Source organism: Dendrobates tinctorius, unplaced genomic scaffold (assembly GCF_039654945.1).
Source record: "Dendrobates tinctorius isolate UK_male_01 unplaced genomic scaffold, ASM3965494v1 ptg000022l, whole genome shotgun sequence".
In the NCBI taxonomy this organism is placed as follows: domain Eukaryota; kingdom Metazoa; phylum Chordata; class Amphibia; order Anura; family Dendrobatidae; genus Dendrobates; species Dendrobates tinctorius.
In genome coordinates, this window is record NW_027361690.1 from 29,520,675 (window position 1) to 29,541,566 (window position 20,892).

Here is a 20,892-nt window from a genome sequence, read left to right on the forward strand (position 1 = left end):
AGCAAGTAAATAACATAATGTGATGTGAACGTAAACTTTTGAGCTATTTTCCAATATTGATTAGCCAAGATATAGATGCTGATGGGGATAGATATTAGATATTTGTTGGAAAAATCACTGACATTTTGGGGAGCTTGGGGGGAGTGGTATAGGTATCTGACATTTTGGATTTTTCTTGCCTATTTTCCACTAAAAAAAAATAATATATATAAATAAATTGGGTGACTGAAATTAGTTAATCATTAACTAAATAACTAAAGGATTTAGTCAGCAGTTATAATAATCATAGTCCGAAAGGGAAATTCAACAATATAGTGTGATGTTTAAAGATAAGATCCAGGATCCTCCGGTGACAGGAATAATAAAAGCGTTTTATAATGTCTTCACTGTTCAATTAGTTTTTACAGGTGTCATTTTATTAAGAGCAGCTAGTGAGGATTAAATCTTACACTGGTCATGATGGTATAACTATATAATGTCAGGAGGCCACTAAAATTACCAGCTACAAGTGAGGCACAGACCGGTCCATTCGTGATTCTCAGTTACAAGAATAATAAAGACTATTTAATCCAGATGTTAGCACATTTATTGAATAGTCAAACAGCTCGGTCTCATTGCACATCTTTCACTCTGGTCCTGTTATGAGATGTTAACCTTACTGAAAGGCCAGTGTCGTACAGATTTCTAAATCCAGAGCGTTCCGCTGATGTGCATTCAGCTCTTGTTTTTGCTCGACCTTTCTCTTCATTTATTTAATGGGTAGGCCTTTATTTTTCAACCACTTTCCTTGGAATCATTAATAGAATTTGAAATCGAATCCGGCCCCAACATAATATACTCTAGAGCGTTCTTTGACATTATTTTAGAAACATGAATATTTTCTTACTAGTTGGTTAGGTAAAATCATAGCTGCCATTTTGCTTTTCTTTTAAATTAATCCATTTATTCATCTTATATCACAAAATGGAAATCATCAATCAGATTAGGGCCGTTCTGCACCCTGGCACAGAAAATTTACTATATGTTTGGCATTTTTAATCGCTCGTGTGGCTTCTCACTGCCTCTTCTGCTGAGACTGGTATTTTTGTCCTTATACATCCGAGATGGCTTCTGCAGTGGCATGGGGAGTGCTATGGTATATTTAAACCATAAATCATCACCTAGAAGAAGAGCAGAAGAGAGCTTGTAGTCACTGCCTTAAATCTAGCTAGGAGCATGCTGTTAGCTCACGATCCAGTCCAGCTTCAGTGCCACTGCGCTCCTCCAAAGCTGCAGAGGCAAAGGTGCCTTTACTTACAGCAGTGATCACACAGTTCAGGCAACAATGCTCCTGGTCCAAAATGTCAATCAAGCAGGAATGTACCACCACCCATCAATTAGGAAGCCAGGAGGATGCGGAGTGGTGCGCTTCTTCTTGAGTAGATAAGACCCATTTAAAGGGTTCCAATCAAAGCTTATCACCTATCAACAGGGTAAGTCTTGAGTGTCTGATCGCTAGAGGTGCTCCTGCTAAAAGACCCTCTGATCGCAAGAATGTCGTTTGTCCACTGTTTGAAAGAACCAGTAGTCAAGCATATGTCAGTTACAATCTAAACATCTAACGGAGATTGTGGAGTTTTATCCTCATGACGTTAATGTGAACAGAGCTTATAGATATAATTCTTTCCACTCCTTTTTTGCCTTATACCGTTACATTATTTAATTTCATATTTGCAGATATACATCCTTCCAGGAATTATAAGAATAGCTTGGGTAACAGTGGTTTCACTTGTATCTTGCACTTCTTCTGGCTCAGAGGAAGTTTGAGAAGCACACCCACTCCTGATTTTGGCTTACAAATATTGATGCAAAATAGTGACCAAATACTGTACGTGTGAACGTGGCATAGTTGATGAAGTTATATTTTTTAAATGTTCCCACAGGACTGTCCTTCTGATGTCGGAGACTTCAGGGCTCAACAATGCTCCGCACACAATGACGTCAAGTATCAAGGGCAGTATTACGAGTGGCAACCAGTCTACAATGATGCCACTGCTCCCTGCGCACTCAAGTGTCAAGCCGTGGGAAAGAACCTAATCGTGGAGCTTGCTCCTAAAGTCCTTGATGGCACACGGTGTAACACAGAGTCCCCGGATATGTGCATCAGCGGCATATGTCAGGTAAGTAGTAAATTACATATATACGTCAGTGATAAAGATATAGCTACAAAACTATATACGTTTATCATTCATTAAAATTATATATTCAGGTCATCATGTTTAGCCCTTATGTACATGGCTCTTATAGTGCTGCAATATGGCATAAATATAAATCTATGCCCCCATACTGTTCTGCTATATGCCTCAGATTGTCATTGCTTGCTGTATTATGGGAAAAACGTAGTGCCACACAGAGGCATCATGCAGCTGACTGTGACTCAGCCTATAATGCAACATTAAAAATGTTATTATAAGTTATTAGCTGAAAGGTTGAAATATATTTGGAATATGGGTATTTTACTTTTGTTTCTGCTCCATTTCTTACTAAATATGTCATATACTTTGCAATGGCCAGAAAAAAGCCGCAGTTAAGGGGGGTTTCCATTCCATTCCCGGCGAACGTGTCTGGTGTAACTTTGTTAGAAAATACATGAGTTTGGTGATATCAGCCAATTAAATGGACCATAAAACTGACACAGCTTGAAAAAGAAGTTCTCCATCATCTCCCTGACATCAAGGTTTTTTTTCTTTTTATTCAAAGTGGAAAAAATGACAAACTTCTTCTCAATTTCAATCAAAACATTTTCTCTTTAATTGAATCTTAAGTTGTAAAATGGTGGTATGCATTGGTGAGTGCAGAGCTCGATGAAACGGCATAACGATTCTGGAAGATATAATATATTCATTAAGCTAAGATGGAAAATAACTGATGTGTTTTATATCACTGGCTGAGAAAAGCTAGAAGAAGAGAAGCTTCCTATACATAAAGGAGAAATATTAGAATTCAGGCATGTAATAATGCAGGGGTTTGTTGCATATTGGATTCGGAATGATATTTGGCTATTTAAAGGTGTATCCTGTGTGCTGCATATACAGTGGTTTCCAATAGGCTGCCAATATGGACTCCCTTGAAGATTGGATTTTGGCAATATCAGACTTGACATGTCAGCTGTTGCTAACTTCCATGTTGGCAGGCTTTGGATGCGGATTTGTAGGTCTTGGTACATGACAAACATGTATCACTTCTCAATACAAATGGAGATTCAGTGGCGCTTGTGTATGAGTGTAATTCCAGCAGCAAACACTAAGACACCTGTCACAAGGGTGTCAAAGAAATAAGGTAAAATAACTAATAATATTAGTGTGCGCGTGAAACACTCAAAGAAGAGGGAAATCTAAATTGGGTGGTTATAGAAAAAAAAAACAAAAAAACCTCTTATAAGTGCTCTTTATGTAGCTGGATAATAGCGAGAAAATAGCAATTAGTAATAGTCAATTGTAAGACCTCAGAAGAAGTGCTTAAGGGAAAAAGAATAGCCGCTCACGTCTGCTCCACAGCTGGAGGTACACTGACAGGAGGCTGCCACCGGCCGGGGCAGGCCCTGTAACTCGTCTATACCCCAGTGTACAACCCCCCCCCTCTTTTTCCAAGCGCTGGAGCAAAAAGCGCTATTTTAACCTGCACCGCATACTGGAGTGAGGACTTCGCATCGCATTATCTTTACAGGTACCGCTCTCTGACTTGTGCATTTACTATTGCGGCTACTCTGCACAGCCGTTCACAGGCTGCAATTTGACTTTTTTTTTTTTTTTTAAGCTACTATCAGGGAGAATTACCCTGCAGTATATAACCTGTTCAGTGATTTCAGGTTTTTACCCTCACTCATGCCTTTTTAGTTTGTGATTGTTCAGGTTGGAACTAAGATTGCCACCAGCATCTATATATATTCTTTTTCCCTTAAGCACTTCTTCTGAGGTCTTACCATTGACTATTACTAATTGCTATTTTCTCGCTATTATCCAGCTACATAAAGAGCACTTCACTTATAAGAGGTTTTTTTTTTTTTTTTCTATAACCACCCAATTTAGATTTCCCTCTTCTTTGAGTGTTCCAAGCGCACACTAAATGTATCACTTCTCACCTACCCATCTGTCTCCCTATATGAATGAAGCAGTGGTCATACGAGCACAATACCCCTCTATTCAATGTCTAAGGAATCGGCAGAGATAGAGTGCTGCAATCCTCAATAGCCTTATAGCCATTTGATATAGTGGCATGGTGCTTACATGACTACTGCTCTATTCAAACTGTGGACACAGTGCCCTCTTTTCATGATTGAAGGGGGGCCCCATTAAAATTTTTTCATGACCTACCCTTTTATTTTATCGGTGTTCTGATGATGAGTATAACAGTTTCACTAGCTCTCCAAAAAGTGTGCACACGTATGTAACATAGGTCTACACTGCAAATTATCCAAAGAGGGCATAAAATTAATTATCTCGCCTTCAAAAATAACCACACTATGAATTGATAAGTAGCAGCAAGTGTCACATTTTATTCCCAGCAACAGTAAGGAAGGACAAATAGAATTCCAGTTCCATTGTTAGAGCGACTCCCCCCCATCTTTAACCATGGCTATACATTTTTAGTTTACGTGGAAAAGGTAGAAAGGGAAAATAGATGGATCTCACCTCGCTGCAAAATAATCGATGCCCAGGAGGGAGGTACACGTGGAAGGCACCTCTTCTGCCGGTGAGGTACAGCCGTGAAGAGGAGGAGGAAGGAAGGGATCCGTCGTAACCATCCAATGTTAATATTCAGTTTATTCATAAGCCAATAAACCAAGGATCATAGAAACATAAGTCCTGACACGTTTCTGGTGCAACACAGGCACCCTTAGTCATAGAATGGCTTGTGAATAAATTGTATTTTAACATTGGATGGTCATGCCAGATCCCTTCCTTCCTCCTCCTCTATACATTTCTATAGTGGTCTACATTCTGCTGCTGCCTCCATCTGTCAGATTGGTGCCCTGAATTTTTCTAACTAAAAATGGCAGCTGCAGGGGATCATGGAGTGCTGTGGAGAGTCTGAACTATTCCTACCCTGACTGTACTGTTCAGTAGAATGGACAGAATGCTGTCATAATCAGAGCTCGTCCATCCCACACCAATGGAAAAATCTGGGGAGGTACAGTTCAGATGTGGTTGTGGCCATTTTTGGCATTAAGAAACCAAGGCGCTAATCTGTCAAACGGAGGCAGTGTCAGCAGAAAGGAGGACATTAGGTACAGTAGGGTGACACATTTAATGTCAGTTGTGGAGGGTTGCTTTAAACTAGCTAATCATAGAAACGTAGAGTTGGAAGGGACCTCCTGGGCCATCTGGTCCAACCCCCTGCTCAAAGCAGGATTCGCTAAATCATCCCAGTCAGATGTCTGTCCAGCCTCTGTTTGAAGACTTCCATTGAAGGAGAACTCACCACTTCTCGTGGCAGCCTGTTCCACTCATTGATCACCCTAACTGTCAAAAAGTTTTTTCTAATATCTCTGTGTCTCCTCCCATTCAGTTTCATCCCATTGCTTCAGTGCCACAGGACACTGAATATTCCAATTTTGAAATATTTATGGAAACCATGTAAATTGGGTTTCTTTTGTTAAAATGCATTGACATTTAAACAATGAAATGAAATAAACAGATAATTTTTAGTATTGCTGCAGATAGATTTTGGTTATGAAGGTCTAGAAGATTTTCAATGGATCAGCTGAAGCGCTAAACACCCTTTGTAATTTGAGTTAGAGCCCATCATGTAAGCTGCTGCTGCTGCTTAACCTTTGAGCGGTAACACTGTGTATTGTTTATTGGCTCAGGAAACGCTTTTTCTTACGCTTTTCTATTTATATGATTTTAGCTAAACAGAAAACTTAATGGATTAGAATCACTTGGAAATGTGTAAACATTTATCTTACTTTTAAAACTTCCCAAACTTTTTTCTTTACTGTGGTTTGCAGTTAATCGTTGTTGTGTGAGTATTTTTGGCTGTTAACCTTTGAAACTGGCTGAATGTTCTGTTCAGTTTTATACCGTAAATCAAAACAGCTTAAGGCATTTTGCATATACACAGCATTGTCTTTAGCAAACGACATGTCTACGTTCTTCATGTTCTGCAGTTTGGGCTTGTGTGAGTAGAATACTGTCATCCTAGTAGGTACTATCATCAAATAAAACAGGAAGTATTAGTCCTTGTTCACACGAGAGAGCTTTCAGTCCATGTGCTGTCTTTGTGCAAGATGGAATGTGCATGAATCAACTGTAGCCAATGGGCGATTTTACACATGGACTGACAGTATACATGGAAAATAATCCCAGCATGTACTATTTTGGTCTATCTTATGGACCACAAAAATACACGTAATAGAAGGCAGCTCCTGCCACTGTGATGTGGACAAGCACACGGAAAGCTGCACTCAGAGCCAATCACATCCAAATTTGTGTTTGTAAGTGACCAAATCTATCATGTGCCCACCTGACCAGGGCCTTAAAGGGAAGCGGTCAGCAGATTTTTGCTGTATAATCTGAGAGCAGCATAACATAGGGCAGAAAATCGTGATTCCAGGGATGTATCACTTACAGGGCTGCTTGGTATACTTTTCATAGAATACCTGTTTTCTCTGACATAGCTGTAGCAGAGCAAAGACTTCCCCCGCCCACACCTCTAATTAGCAGCTTCCTGTATACACTGTGCATAGTCAGCGAGCTGCCAATCAGTGATGGGGGCGGGGTCATACAGATTAGCCTGACTGCTGCTCACTTGAGCTGTAGTTCTAGCAGTGTTAATCTGCTGATAACACACTGTTTGCATTGAAACTACAGAACACAGTGACACATCCTTGGAATAATGATCTCATCCCCTCTATTATGCTACTCTGAGACTAAATAGCAAAAAACTGCTAATAGATTCCCTTTAAGGCTGTGTGCCCACGTTGCGTTTTTTTAAGCGTTTTTGATGCGTTTTTCGGGGTCAAACTGCATCAAAAACGCTTAAAAGAAGCATCCCATTCATTTTTATGCATTTTGGCCTTTTTGTGCCAATGGATTATTATTATTATTATTATTTATTGTTATAGCGCCATTTATTCCATGGCGCATTACATGTAAGGAGGGGTATACATAGTAAAAACAAGTACAATAATGTTAAACAATACAAGTCATAACTGGTACAGGAGGAGAGAGGACCCTGCCCGCGAAGGCTCACAATCTACAAGGGATGGGTGAGAATAAGTAGGCGAGGGTAGAGCTGGTCATGCAGCGGTTTGGTCGATCGGTGGTTACTGCAGGTTATAGGCTTGTCGGAAGAGGTGGGTCTTCAGGCTCTTTTTGAAGGTTTCGATGGTAGGTGAGAGTCTGATATGTTGTATGCGTTTTTTACCACTAAGGAAACGCTTAGCGGTAAAAAACGCATCAAAAACGCGCGTTTTTTCCACAAAAATCGATGATGTTATGGAAAATCTCTCAGACATGCAATAAGTTACTGATCAGGATCTATCCACTGGAATCACCACCACACCACCCCTGGAACAAATGGGAAGAGGCTCAATTTGCACTTTCTTTGCCCAATACCTTTCCTAACTAGGGCTGTGTTGTACCTGCACCAGATGAGAAAGTTGTATCTTGTGTAAAAGAGGAAAACAAGAAATAAAAGATGCTGGATTTAGGAAATATTTTGAGATCATACCTTATGGTGTATTTGGGATATTCTTCAGAACATGTCATTATACTCAGAGGGGAGATCAGCGCAGCCTGTACAGTATGTAACACATACTGCTGAATCCTTTATGCCGAAGTTGTGACATGTTTTTGGCAAGAACTACAAATGGTTTGGCAGGTGTTTAGAATCTTAGACTAAGTCATCTAAACAAACATATCATTCTGCTGACGAGGACTCACATTTCATCACTGTCTGCAGGCCACAAATCATTGTCTTGGGAGACGTTCTTGGCAAGACATTAGTTGTGACGACATCATAAAGTAGGTGTTCAATTGTAAATTGCTTTTCATCTAAATACTGTTGTTGTTTAATCCTGTTTATAGGACGGTGTCCAAAGAAAGCACCGAATCTGACATGGCCTGAAGGAGCGCAGTTTTTTACTAGTACACATGAGATTGTTTTTTTTGTTTATTCTCCTAATATCCAAAGTTTTTATTGGAGTTACTTGTTCTAAACTTTACATTTACAATAACAAACAGCACAAGTAAAAGTGCAGGTTCATTTATGGGAACTAAATGAGCACATTTACGTGGTGCACTATGAGTATTGAACTGAGTCCCAGCTGCTGCCCTATGCTGTATGTCTACGTATGAGAAGCCGAGGCCGAAATTATTTTATGACTTTTTTTATTTTTTTACAATAATGGCCCCTTGCTGAGACTCCTCACATCCGTATGAGAAAGACACAATAAGGTTTTTTATTGAATAAAATTGACTCAATGTATTACTTTTTTAGGGGAAATATTATTATTATTATTATTATTATTATTATTATTATTATTATTCATTATTTTTACAGCACCATTGATGCCATGTTGCTGTATATGTGAAAAGAATCATATAAAATACATATTTAAATTACAATGAACAAACTAACAATGACAGACTGGTACAGAGGGGAGTGGACACTGCCCTTGTTCGTTTACAGTTGACAGGTTGATGGGGAAGGAGACAGGTAATGCTACCACTTACATTTTTAGTTAATCACCATGGCTGACTTGTTAAAAGGGAACCTGTCATCTGATTCATGTTGCCAGACCCGGCATGGATCAGAGTCTGACTCCTGCATTTCTGAACATCTATGTTGTACTCTAAAACATGTGCATTTTAGAGAAAAGCATAGTTCAAAGCGCGACCGGCGACTAGTCCAAGAGGGAGGACCCTGATGTCTTTTCTCTGTGTACTCAGCTAGACTTGACCGGTCTCTCCGTATGTGTGTATGAGAAACATTTCAGAGTTAAACACAGATGTTTAAAATGTAGGAGTCGGTCTGATTCATGCTGCCCTTGGCTTGGGAGGCATAAATATGCTGACAGGTTCATTTAAAGAGTTGTGTAGTTGTCAGACAAATAACATGTAGTTAGAGCACCCCTCATTTCAGTTTATAATCCTTTTTTGTTCATACACTTTAATTTTATTATCCCCTTAGGCCTCTTTCACACTTCCGTTTTTGACCATCAGTCAAAATCCGCCAGGTTTTGAATAAAACGGATCCGCCATTTTTTTTGCGGATCCGTTTTTTTCCCCATTGAGTTGCATTACTGGCAGATCTTGGCCAAATTTTTTTCCATCCGCCAGCATGACTGGACGGACCTTGTAACGTATTTTTTCTTGTTGGATCCGCATTTTCCAGTGCGCATGCCCGGAGAAAGGAAGTCAGGGAGAAAATTAACCCTGCAATCCTTTCTGGCGGACGAAAAAAATTCTCTCTCTCTCTCCCTCTCTCTCTCTCTCCTTCCTGGCCAGCGGTTCCTTTAAAATTCTTCATACTGCGGATCCATCAAAAAACGGATCCTGTGGCATCCGTTCACATCAGTTACGAACGGATCCGCTTTTCCACCTTTTTGGCGGATTTTAACTGAGACAAAAAACTGAAGTGTGAAAGAGGCCTTAGTCACAGAGCCAATTTTGACCTTAATGACCAAGCACAATTTTTGAAATCTGACCAGTGTCAATGTTTTAATAACTCTGGAACGCTTCAACATATCGCAGTGATTATGAGATTGTTTTTATGACACATTGTACTTTATGTTAGTGGTAACTATAGGTCGGTATCTTTTGTTTTTATTTGTAGAAATATTGTAATTTTGGTGAAAATTTTGAAAAATTTGCAGTCTTCAAACTTAATTTTTATTTCCCTAAATCAGTTACCATGCTGCTCAAAATAATTAATAAATAATAATTCTCATATGTCTGCTTTGCATCTGCATAATTTTTCAGATGTCATTTTATTTTGTTAGGATGTTAGAAGGTTTATAAGTTTAGCAGCAATTTTTCATTTTTTCACTAAGTAAAAAAAAAAAAAAAATTGTTTCTTTAGGGACCTATTCAGATCTAAGTGGACTTTGAGGGGGACTAAATATTGGAAAATTCCCAAAAATGACCCCATTCTAAAAATTGCACCCCTAAAATACTTCAAAACTGCTGTCAGGAAATTTGTTAACTATTCAGGTGCTATACAGGAAGACATGCAATGTGGAATGAAAAGAAGATACATTATAATTTTTCCTTTAAAATGTTACTTTAGCCCTAAATTTTTCACTTTTACAAGGAATAGCACTACAAATGGGCAACACAATTTGTTACCCAGTGAATTCTGAGCATGTTGATACCCCACATGTGGTCAGAAAGTTTGGACAAATGGCAGGGCTTTGAAGGGAAAGAGCACCATTTGAATTTTGGAACACAAATTTAGCTGAAATAGACTGCAGACGACATGTCACATTTGCAGGGCAAAAAAGTACCCAAACAGCAAAAAAAAAACACAACTGACCCATTTTAGAAACTGCACCCCTCAAAGATTTTTTCCAGGGGTATAATGAGCATTTTCAACCCATAATTACTATACAGAATTTGATAACATTAGATCGACATATTGAAAAATTTCAATTTTTTTAAACAAAAATGTAGCTTTCTCTCCAAATTTTTCACTTTTGCAAGAGGTAACACGTAAAAGTTGACTGCTCAGTTTGTTACCCACTTTTTTTGAAACATGGCAAGGCTTGGAAGGGAAGCAATTAAATTTGGAATTTGGAATGTGAATTTTGCTGGAATAGATTGCAGATACCATGTCTCATTTGCAGGGTCCTTTAAGTACCAAAACAACAGAAATTCCTTTAAGTGACCTTATTTTGGAAACTACACCAATCACAGAATTCATCTAGGGGTGTGTTGAGCATGTTAAACCCATACGTGCATCACAGGAACTTTAAAATGTGGATGTGAAAACGAAAATTATGCTTTTTTCAATTACAATGTTGTTTTAGCCTCAAATTTGTAATTTTCACAATGGACAATAGGAAAAAATGAACCTTATATTTCTTACGCATTTTCTCTTGAGTATGATGATACCCAATATCTGGTCAAAAACTGCTGTTTGGGCACTTGGCAGAGCTTGGAAAGGAAAGAGCAATATTTGATTTTTGGAGTGTAAATTTGTCTGGCATTTGCAGAATCCCTGACATGTCAATACAGCAGAAACCCTTTGCAAGTGACCCCATTTTGGGAACTAGACCCCTCAATGAATTCATCTAGGCATGTAACCACACCCATAGATGAATTCATTATGGGGTATAGTTTGCCAAATGGGGTCACTTGTAGGTGTTTCTTTTTTTTGCCACCTCAGGGGCACTGCAAATGCAACAAATGTGTGCAAATTTGGGTTTCAAAAATTAAATAAAAAAATGAAATTGTGCTCTTTGCTTTCTGAGTTTTGCCATGTGCCCAACACATTAGTTTTTGGTCATATATGGGTTATAACTGATCGGGAGAAATGGCATAACAAATTATGGGGCCCATTTTCTCCTATTACAGAAGTTAATTATAAATTTGGTGGTAAAACAGTATATTAATGAAAAAAAACTGTAATTTTTTGCTTTCACATCTAACGGTTATAATGTGTCGGGCTCAGAAGGAGAGAGACACGGATTTTGGAGTGCAAATTTCACTGGATTTTATTTGAGGGAATGTAAATCAGGTTGCTTTCCAGTGTCTTTGCTCTATCATTCACATGGGAACCTCCTATGTTTCTCATGACTTAGATGGACCTGAGTGGAGGCTGATTTTGTGTGGGATAAATTAGAGTTTTTATTGGTAACATTTTGGGGTACATATCATTTTTTGATTGTTTTCAGTTTAAAGGGAATCTGTCACCCTTTTTTTGCCCTATTAGCTGCCGGCATAGACATTGGGGGCTTATCTACAGCATTCTGTAATGCTGTAGATAAGCCCCCGATGTAACCTGAAAGATAAGAAAAAAGAGTTATATTATACTCACCGAGAAGGGCGGTCCGGTGGGTGTTGCGGTCCGGTCCGACGCCTCCCTTCTTCAGGCCCTGACATCCTCTTCTCCCATCCTGAAATGGCTCCGGCGCAGGTGCATTGCTCTGCCCTGTTGATGGCAGAGCAGAATTCTGCAGTGCGCAGGCGCCAGACCTCTCCTGACGCCTGTGCACTGCAGGACTCTGCTCTGCCCTGTTGAATATAATATAACTTGTTTTTTTACTCTTTCAGGTTACATCGGAGGCTTATCTACAGCATTACAGAATGCTGTAGATAAGCCCCCGATGTCTATGCCGGCAGCTGAAAGGCCAAAAAAAGTGACAGATTCCCTTTAAGGCTGTAATCCCAGTGTTCAACGCAGAGCACTTACATCAGAGTATCTATGTAAATCCCACAAAAAGTGATTCAAACAAAACCCAGATGGAACCACTTTTGACTCTATTTGCCGTCTATTTCGATGATACCAATCTTTTTAGGTTTGCATTGAACAGTAATCCACCACACTTGTCCTCTTCAAAGATGCCTAAAATGATGAGACACCACCAGAATACAGACCAGGCGGAGTCCAAAGTGACTCTATCTGTCTCATTATACTGAGTGGTTCCATCGGAGGGGTTTTATCTAAGTCACAGTTTTTGGTATTTACCCGGAAATCACGATGTAAGTGCACAGCGGAGAGAACAGTATAAATGTGAACCAAGCCTTTTTCCAAATTTTGGTAGGTAGAATGCAAAATTGACACAGTACAAGAGTAGTTCTTATTTTTATTTTTGACCTGTTCAAAAAAAATAAGATAACAGCAATACCATTTTTTTTATTGGGTATTTTTATTTTTTTGTACTATCACACGCTAAAATGCTTGTTTTAAAAAATATTTTTTATGGCCATATTTTGAGAGACTAACTGAAAAACCCTATTAAAATATAATTTTTATTAAGTACAAGAATAACAATATAAAATTGCACAGATGTCCCCTATTATAAAGCCTAGTAAAAAACGGGCTATTGTATTGCTGGAAAGAGATAAGGTATAACAGTTAAACCAAATCTAACCAGCTAAATCTGCCAATCCAATCATATGGTCAGAAAAACCTGAATCCAAGCAGTTAAAAACTGCAAAATACTATTCTAGCCCAAAAACCTCAAAAAATGGGAAAAAGGGAAATGGACATAAAGAAGATGTATAAAAATTGATAATACGTGCTACCATCTGATAACAATTTCACTCAGCCGATGTGAAGAAAAGAGTGACCTGGCCCTATATAAAATGACTATCTGACACCTACCTAGGTGCGGAGGTTGGCACCCTAAGAAATATGAGAACGGCCCCCCGCTCGTGCGATGGCTATCCCTAATCTCCTATATCAACCTATAAGATGACAGATTAGAAACAGAGGGCCAGATGGCCTGTATCCATTTGCTTAGAATATCTTCATGAATGCAGTAAAGCAGATTTATACAATCATATATGGATGTGAGGAAAGGTAGAAAGTCTAGACAGTCTGAATAGATGCATAACACTCACACACAGTAGAACCAGTTACATATAAATTTGTAGCAAATTATGCCCTTTTCCCAAACCATGTTTATGTATATGAAGTATATATAAATTGTCACAGCAAATACCCAGATAAAAAACTGCCCATTAAACACAATAGTAGGTAAACAGGAAAGGCTCATCTGATAACAAATTGTCAGAAATCATAAAAGCAATCAAAGACACCACTCCATATGCCAGATTTTCGAGTCTCAGTGTAAATTAGTAGGGGTACTACAGCCACTCCAGATATCAGATATATATCATACCCCTAGTTTGAATCACCAGATACTGACAACAATAAGCCCATTCATGCAAAAAAACAGTACTTATCTGTGAATATATACTCCTCCATAATGATAGCCATAAGGTCCATGATAGCATATATATTCACAGATATATATTCACTTGTTTTTTTATTGCTATATTCTGAGCTGTAACTTTTTTTTCTGAATGAGCTATATATTAGGGCTTAATTTTGTAGGACTTCTTGGTGTTTTAATTTACACTATTTTTTGTTACTTATTACTTTTGATCATTTTTTGTTCATACTTTTTGTCAGTGTGATGAAAAAGCTACATTTTTGGCATATTTTTTTATTCATTTTTTTTACAGTGTTCGCCGGTTTTACGGTTTGGGTATTTCCGGGCCCGTCGACACCAATTACATGTTCTTTTTTTTGTTCATTTTTGCTTTAACACAAAGCTGTGTTTTCAGTTGCAAAACTTTTTTGTGTGTCTTTTTTTGCTTTTTTTTATAAATGTTAACTTTTTTTTACTTTTTCACTTAGTCCCACAGAGGGACATGAATATTTCTTACTTTGATAGTTAATGTCATACACTGCGAAACTCAGGTACTGCAATACCTGACACCTGTCAGTGTTTCACTGACTCTGCCTGTTAGATCCTGCTTATGGCAGGATCTAACAGGCCATTGTACCCTGGGGTCAATGGATGACTTTGGAGGACCATGGCAACCCTTGGAACTCTCAATTCACCATGGCATCAAAAAGGGGGCATTCAACCCCTTTTTAACCCCTCAGATACCTGACAGTCTTATTTACAGGTTTAATTGGCCCCGATTGGTTCCAAAACCAGTTGGGTATCAGCTGTTTTGTACAGCTATTATCCACAAGATGTTTGGCCACAGGGAAGCACTAAACACTTACTCCTGATCGCCATTTTAAAATTATGCGTAGCGGCAGTCATTAAGGGGTTAAAGTACATATGGATGAAGCAGCCTATGTCATTCACACGTTGCCCCCAATTACACTCCTGCACAGGCGCACTTCCCTATGTCCTGCTGAAAGCAGAATAAAGAACTGTAATGCGCATGCGCCAGCTTTACTTCCAGGTTATAGACGCTCTTTGGTCTTTCCCGCCGCATGCTCATGACAGAGTTTTGTTCTGTCCTCAGCAGGGCAGAGCGAAGTATGCCTGTGTAGGAGCGCTATTGGGGACACTGGAATACATAGCATGTGTCATTCACAAGCAGGAGGACGGCGATTGTGGGAAGAGGAGGTGCTGAAGCAAGACCAGCAATGTCCATTGGCCCGGACAGATATTTTTTGTTTATATAGAGGGTGTGTGGGACCTATACACAGCTTGCTAGACTGCTAGACTACTGTAAAAGAGTCAGTAAAGGTGGTGGCCTAGTTTATATTGGTTCATATTAAAACATATTAAAAGCACTTCAACTGAAAAAGTGATACATTATTTCTGTCCAGTTTGCTAGGCCTTTATGTTCATTTTTCAGGGTCACAGAACTCTAATGAATGTCACCCAAAGTTCTTGTGGATCTTTAGACTGTGGTTGCTCATATTCATTGGTTCATTTCTTTCAGTTAGAGTTGCAAAGGAAAATGTTTCTTAATGTTTTGTGTTTCCAATTCTTATATCACTATCCAGTACAGACAGGCTAGTTTAGTTATGGCTTATTACATTTTTATGAAAACCCTATTCCAAGGTTTTCTTTTGTAAAAGTGATAATTTGACTGATGGAAAATGTTGTCGTTTGCAGAACATTACGTCTTAAACATGAATCTGGATTAGGAATTGTGGATTTTTTTCTCACTATTTTTATGCTTTTTGATGTGTTATGTGTCTGATCTCTCTTTTTTCCCCAATTTCCAAACTTTGTTTTATGTCTCCTGTCTCTTTCTCAGTTTGACTTTGGAAAAATCAACAGCAAGAAAATAATTTTGTACTCAGGAGATCAGCCATTTCATGTTCAGTGTCAAGACACGGAGACACTAGAACTGCTTAGTAAAAAGTTATTTTTAAATCCTCCATTACAATATTAAAAGACAAATAAGCTATTTTCCATTGACCCTTTCCTTTCCAGTAACCAGAGCTCATAGATTTTAGGCAGCCGCTCTACACTTAGCAGAACAATGTAGAATTGTGCCTGACGTAAAAATGTTTTACCTTATTATTCTCCTTTCCTTTGATCCTATTTTGTCTCATATTGCAACCAAACCTGAGAAAAATATACGGTAAAAAGCAGTTTAATGGTAATTCTTTTATGTGTGTCCCAAGAGCTCAGCCATTTCCACCTTTTCTCCTTCTCAAAAGCCTGTTAGAAAACGTAATGGTATGGGAAATTTCCTCTACTGTTCTTATGATTAAAGAAAATTAACACTTGTGCAAGATTTTTGCTTGATCTTTTTCTTTGGAAACATTCATAAAATCCAGCCAAAGGTAGGTATTTTCAGTCTCCAAATGAGTATGTGAGCTGTGAGGATTCTCAAGTGTCGGAAGCTGTGGGCACATGACCACAAGTATTTGATTTTCATACCTGCAGTCACATGCTGACTAAACGAGCAAGACCTCGATCAATGCAAGTACATTGAGCAAGGCCAGACAAGTCTAGTTGGAATGCTATGCAAATCACATATTTGCTGTCACGTGCCCACTCGTAGTACCAGTTGTCACGACCCTCAAGGGTCGGACCAGCAGAAGGTACAACAAACACCAACAACAGGGATGGAAAAAGGGGGAAGAAGGCCCTAATAATAGGGAACGAGGGATAGTGCACCTCATAACACAGCCTCTGCCTATCCCTAAGCTCCCCTAACGCCATATGCGGGTCCTTTTTCCCGCTGCCATCACGTGCCTTGTTCCTGTCACCTCACTATACCCTGGCTAGTGCACTGGCTGGCAAGGATGTTAGCCTCATCAATGCAGATGGTGTACACACAGGGGGTAGTGAAAAGCACGAGACAGATAAAGACAGGGAATAATGAAACTTAGCTTTCAAGCTTCTGATGCAAGCTCCACACAGCAGAGGACCCAGAACCAGGACCTTAAGCAGCTGATACACACTGACACCAGAGAGCTCCCAACTCCTCGGCTGGTCTACAGAGAAAAACTCTATTACCAACAGTCAGCTGAAGCATCAGGTGGTTATTTAAAGGATGGTGGGAGTGGTCACCACTAGAGTTGAGCGACTTTTGTTTTTTTAGGGTCGCGTTTCGTTTCGTGAAACCCGACTTTTCCAAAAGTCGGGTCGAGCAAGATCGTCCGATTATAGGGAAAAGTCGGGGTCGTCCCGAAACACGAAACCCAATGTAAGTCAATGGGGAATAAAAGTCGGCAGTGAGAGGAGGACAGGAAACACACCTACAGTGCCCATTTGAATGCCAAAAGCATCAATTCTTCTTTCTTAAGCTTGTCAACCTTAATTAACTTCATATTACAAGTTACGCACTGAAAAATGGGGGTTATTTGGCTACAAACTGTGGGGGGGGAGGGCTGGCTCCAGGTTTTCATGTGCCCTGGGCGAAAGAGCGCCCCTTTAACACATACCACAACTCATCATGCTCCGATACGGCAGAGAAATAGCGGTATAGTACAATGAAAAATACCTCACTTTTTACATCTCATGACGAGGCCCATCTATTTCTCCATACAGAATCATTGGTCCCATATAATGTTTGAAACAGTATATGATGAGCTCCACATAATGCTACAGTATATGTTGGTCCCCATGGATGAAGCTCCACTGTCTTATGGGCCCAAATAATGCTCCAAACATAATGGGCCCCATTTCTAATGCTCTAGTGTATAATGGGCCCTGTAAATGCTGCTCCAGTGTCTGATGTCCACCTTTGGAATGTTCCAGTGTATGGTGGGCCCCATCTATCATTCTCCAGAGTATAGTGCTCCCCAAAAATTGCTGTCCCAACATTGAAAACAATCAAATAAGTCTCCTCGCTAGGGAATCCCTGTACTTGTCTGGACAGGTGCTGTAGCTTGCTTAACAGCTCGCCAGCCGTTCTCACGCCCAGTATGGATTGCACGTGATTGCACAAAGGTTAGAAAGGGTACCGTATCCCTGGATAACATGTATGGATAGCGTACACATTCAAAATATATGTCTATACAGCATGAGGCAGGCTCAGACGGTGTTAGGCCCAGTATGGATTGCACGTCATTGCACAAAGGTTAGAAAGGGTACCGTATCCCCGGATAACATGTATGGATAGCGTACACATTCAAAATATATGTCTATACAGCATGAGGCAGGCTCAGACGGTGTTAGGCCCAGTATGGATTGCACGTCATTGCACAAAGGTTAGAAAGGGTACCGTATCCCCGGATAACATGTATGGATAGCGTACACATTCAAAATATATGTCTATACAGCATGAGGCAGGCTCAGACGGTGTTAGGCCCAGTATGGATTGCACGTCATTGCACAAAGGTTAGAAAGGGTACTGTATCCCCGGATAACATGTATGGATAGCGTACACATTCAAAATATATGTCTATACAGCATGAGGCAGGCTCAGACGGTGTTAGGCCCAGTATGGATTGCACGTCATTGCACAAAGGTTAGAAAGGGTACCGTATCCCCGGATAACATGTATGGATAGCGTACACATTCAAAATATATGCCTATATAGCATGAGGCAGGCTCAGACGGTGTTAGGCCCAGTATGGATTGCACGTCATTGCACAAAGGTTAGAAAGGGTACCGTATCCCCGGATAACATGTATGGATAGCGTACACATTCAAAATATATGTCTATACAGCATGAGGCAGGCTCAGACGGTGTTAGGCCCAGTATGGATTGCACGTCATTGCACAAAGGTTAGAAAGGGTACCGTATCCCCGGATAACATGTATGGATAGCGTACACATTCAAAATATATGTCTATACAGCATGAGGCAGGCTCAGACGGTGTTAGGCCCAGTATGGATTGCACGTCATTGCACAAAGGTTAGAAAGGGTACCGTATCCCCGGATAACATGTATGGATAGCGTACACATTCAAAATATATGTCTATACAGCATGAGGCAGGCTCAGACGGTGTTAGGCCCAGTATGGATTGCACGTCATTGCACAAAGGTTAGAAAGGGTACCGTATCCCCGGATAACATGTATGGATAGCGTACACATTCAAAATATATGTCTATACAGCATGAGGCAGGCTCAGACGGTGTTAGGCCCAGTATGGATTGCACGTCATTGCACAAAGGTTAGAAAGGGTACCGTATCCCCGGATAACATGTATGGATAGCGTACACATTCAAAATATATGTCTATACAGCATGAGGCAGGCTCAGACGGTGTTAGGCCCAGTATGGATTGCACGTCATTGCACAAAGGTTAGAAAGGGTACCGTATCCCCGGATAACATGTATGGATAGCGTACACATTCAAAATATATGTCTATACAGCATGAGGCAGGCTCAGACGGTGTTAGGCCCAGTATGGATTGCACGTCATTGCACAAAGGTTAGAAAGGGTACCGTATCCCCGGATAACATGTATGGATAGCATACACATTCAAAATATATGTCTCAGGAGGCAGGCTCAGACGGTGTCAGGCACAGTATGGATTTGATGGCCCAGATTACACAGAGGAGGAGCAGGGAGAGGTAAAGATTGCAAATGCTGGGGCCCTGCCCAAGCAAGGGGGGCCCAGTCGTGGGCGTCGGTACTGGCACTGGGCCCCTCATAGTACAGCGGTGTGTCTGACGGCGGGTGTGCACCACCACCGTCAGAGACACTTGATTGCACTATGAGGGACCCTGTGCCAGTGCCCGCGCCCAAGAGTCGGCCTACCCACCTGTCCAGGGCAACGGCACTCGCACGGTGTCGTGCGGTAGGTGGTGACCCCGGCCATGGGGGGGGAGGCAGCACAGTTAGGGAGTTTTAGAAAGTGGCATATGTTGATGTTGGACATTCAGCTGATGCAAAAGGCGAAATAGGTGAAGTACCAGGAAGAGGTGGACCAAAGCAAGCCATTTTTCTGTCACCCTATGTGTCATCAGGGGAAGGTGGGACAAAATCCTTGGAAACCCATGCGTGGTTCATTTTAATGAAGGTTAGATCATCCACATTTTGGGTTGACAGACGGGTCCTTTTTTCTGTCAGGATTGATCCAGCTGCACTGAAGACTCTTTCCGATAGCACACTTGCAGCTGGGCAAGCGAGCTCCTGTAAGGCATATTGGGCCAATTCAGGCCAGGTGTCCAGTTTAGCGGCCCAATAGTCAAAGGGGAATGACCTGTGTGGGAGAACATCGATATGGGAGGAAAAGTAGTTTGTAACCATAGTTGACAACTGCTGTCTCCTGTCACTTTCCATCGATGCAGTATTACCAGTTGTGTGAGCGGTATTTCAAAAATCAGTCCACAACATTGTCATGAAACCCCTGTCTCCAACGCCACTTCTGCTGTGTGCACCACGAACACCTCTGCCAAGCTGCCCCCGGCCCGTACGGCTCGTGTGAGAACCATCACCGCTGCTGTGTGCTGGGAATGCCTCAAGCAACCGATTTACCAGAGTTGCTTGCTTATTAGCCAATATTAGGTCAAGGTTCTCCTGTGGCATGATGTTTTGTAATTTGCCTTTATAGCGTGGATCCAGGATGCTGGCCAACCAGTAGTCGTCATCGTTCATCATTTTGGCAATGCGGGGGTCCCTTTTTAGGATCCGCAAGGCATAATCTGACATGTGGGCCAATGTTCCCGGTGTCAATGATGCACTGCGAGTGCTGGGTGGAGGAGCACTTTCTGGCAAATCCACATCCCTCCAGTCACGCACAAACCCTGTACCAGACCTTGCCACACCAACATTTTCACTTGCCCCACGAGATGCATCCTCCTCCCCTAAGTAATCATCCCCATCATCCTCCTCCTCCTCCTCCTCTTCTTCCTCCACTTCGTCCAGGAGAGGTCCCTGAGCAGACAATGGCTGAATGTCATCAAGGATTCCCTCCTCCTCTTCCTCCTCATCAACATTGGCTGCAGACGCCTGCTCCTTAAGGTGCGTCAAAGTTTGCATGAGCAGACGCATAAGTGGGATGCTCATGCTTAG

The 20,892-nt window shown here is 40.8% G+C and overlaps 1 protein-coding gene across 1 annotated transcript in view; it reads left to right on the plus strand.

Annotated features, from left to right (window-relative positions):
• Positions 1-20,892, plus strand: part of ADAMTSL3 (ADAMTS like 3) — a 774,261-nt gene that overhangs the window by 450,311 nt on the left and 303,058 nt on the right. Inside the window, exon 6 of the mRNA XM_073568559.1 lies at positions 1,923-2,159. Within this exon, the coding sequence (XP_073424660.1) occupies positions 1,923-2,159 (237 nt within the window). The remainder of the gene's footprint in view (positions 1-1,922; positions 2,160-20,892) is intronic.